Source organism: Nothoprocta perdicaria, unplaced genomic scaffold (genome assembly GCF_003342845.1).
Source record: "Nothoprocta perdicaria isolate Ctin4 unplaced genomic scaffold, notPer1 scaffold_778, whole genome shotgun sequence".
NCBI lineage: Eukaryota > Metazoa > Chordata > Aves > Tinamiformes > Tinamidae > Nothoprocta > Nothoprocta perdicaria.
This window is the reverse complement of record NW_020456063.1, coordinates 15,783-17,105: the sequence shown is the minus strand read 5'-3', so window position 1 is coordinate 17,105 and position 1,323 is coordinate 15,783. Positions and strand designations below refer to the sequence as shown.

Here is a 1,323-nt window from a genome sequence, read left to right as displayed (position 1 = left end):
GTCCTTCTGGGCTGCACCCATGGGCCTTGCATGGAGGTGCTGGGCACCTACCAGCTTCTCGTGGGCATGGAACCCTATGAAGGTCCCTACAAGCACCCACGGGACCCCAACGTGCTGCGGCACCCCAAGGAACCCAATGTACTGGGACACCCAAAGGACGCCAATGGGTTGTGACGCCCCCAAGGCCCCCAAGGTGCTGGGGCACCCCAAGGCCCCCAACGGGTCCTGGCACCCAAAGGATCCCAACAGGTTGTGGCACCCCAAGGCCCCCAGCGTGCGGGGGCACCCCGGGGCGCCGCGCGCGCACCGTGAAGATCTCCACGATGTCGTTGGACGTGGTGCGCACGGGGTCCACGTCCTTCTCGCTCAGCACCCGCATGAGGCTCACGCCGTCCGTCTCCAGGATCCACTCCTGCAGCGCCTTGAACTCCCCGTCCTCCGTGATGATGATCTTCTTCTTGTTGTCCGTCTGCGGCAGGTGCATGTACACCTGCGGAGCGGGGCGTCAGCGGCACCCATGGGTGCTGCTTGGGGGTGTCGCGGTGCCCGGGGCGCCTGCGGGATCATTGACCCTCGAGAAGATCTCGTGGACATCTCCATGGGTCCTTCAGATGGGCGGCAAGAGCCTCAAGGGCACCCGTGGGTGTCCTCTGGAACCCACGTGAGCACCCGTGGGTGCCGCCTGGGGTCCCACATGAGCACCCATGGGTGCCCAGGGATCTTGGAGCCCCCAGGAGATCTCGTGGACATCTCCATGGGTCCTTCAGATGGGCGGCAAGAGCCTCAAGGGCACCCGGGGGTGTCCCCTGGCACCCACATGAGCACCCATGGGTGTCCCCTGGCACCCACATGAGCACCCATGGGTGCCGCTTGGGGTCCCACATGAGCACCCATGGGTGCCCAGGGATCTTGGAGCCCCCAGAAGATCCCATGGACATCTCCATGGGTCCTGCAGGTGGGTGGCAAGAGCCTCAAGGGCACCCGTGGGTGTCCTCTGGAACCCACATGAGCACCCATAGGTGCCGCTTGGGGGTGCCCCACAGTGCCCATGGGTGCCCAGGGCACCTGTAGGATCATTGGCCCCCAAGAAGATCTCATGGACATCTCCATGGGTCCTTCAGGCGGGTGCCAAGAGCCTCGAGGGCCCCCATGGGTGCCCCCCGCGCCCAGGAGCACCCCTGGGTGCCCCGCGCACCTTGCTGATCTGCTCGATGCCCTGCAGCGTCATGTCCGTCAGCATGTTGGACTCGATGCAGCGCAGGAAGACGTCGTCGTCCATCTTGTCCACCACCTCCTCCTCCTGGGGACACCGGGGTGACACCC

General features: G+C 65.5%; 1 protein-coding gene across 1 annotated transcript in view; it reads right to left on the bottom strand.

Moving 5' to 3' along the window:
- Positions 1-142: 142 nt before the first annotated feature.
- The window catches only part of POLR2A (RNA polymerase II subunit A), a gene marked incomplete at its 3' end in the record, with an annotated part of 16,176 nt that continues 14,995 nt past the window's right edge, over positions 143-1,323 (bottom strand). Inside the window, exons 14-15 of the mRNA XM_026051636.1 lie at positions 1,196-1,300; positions 143-490 (exon numbers count right to left, since the gene is read on the bottom strand). Coding sequence (XP_025907421.1) covers positions 143-490; positions 1,196-1,300 — 453 coding nt within the window. The remainder of the gene's footprint in view (positions 491-1,195; positions 1,301-1,323) is intronic.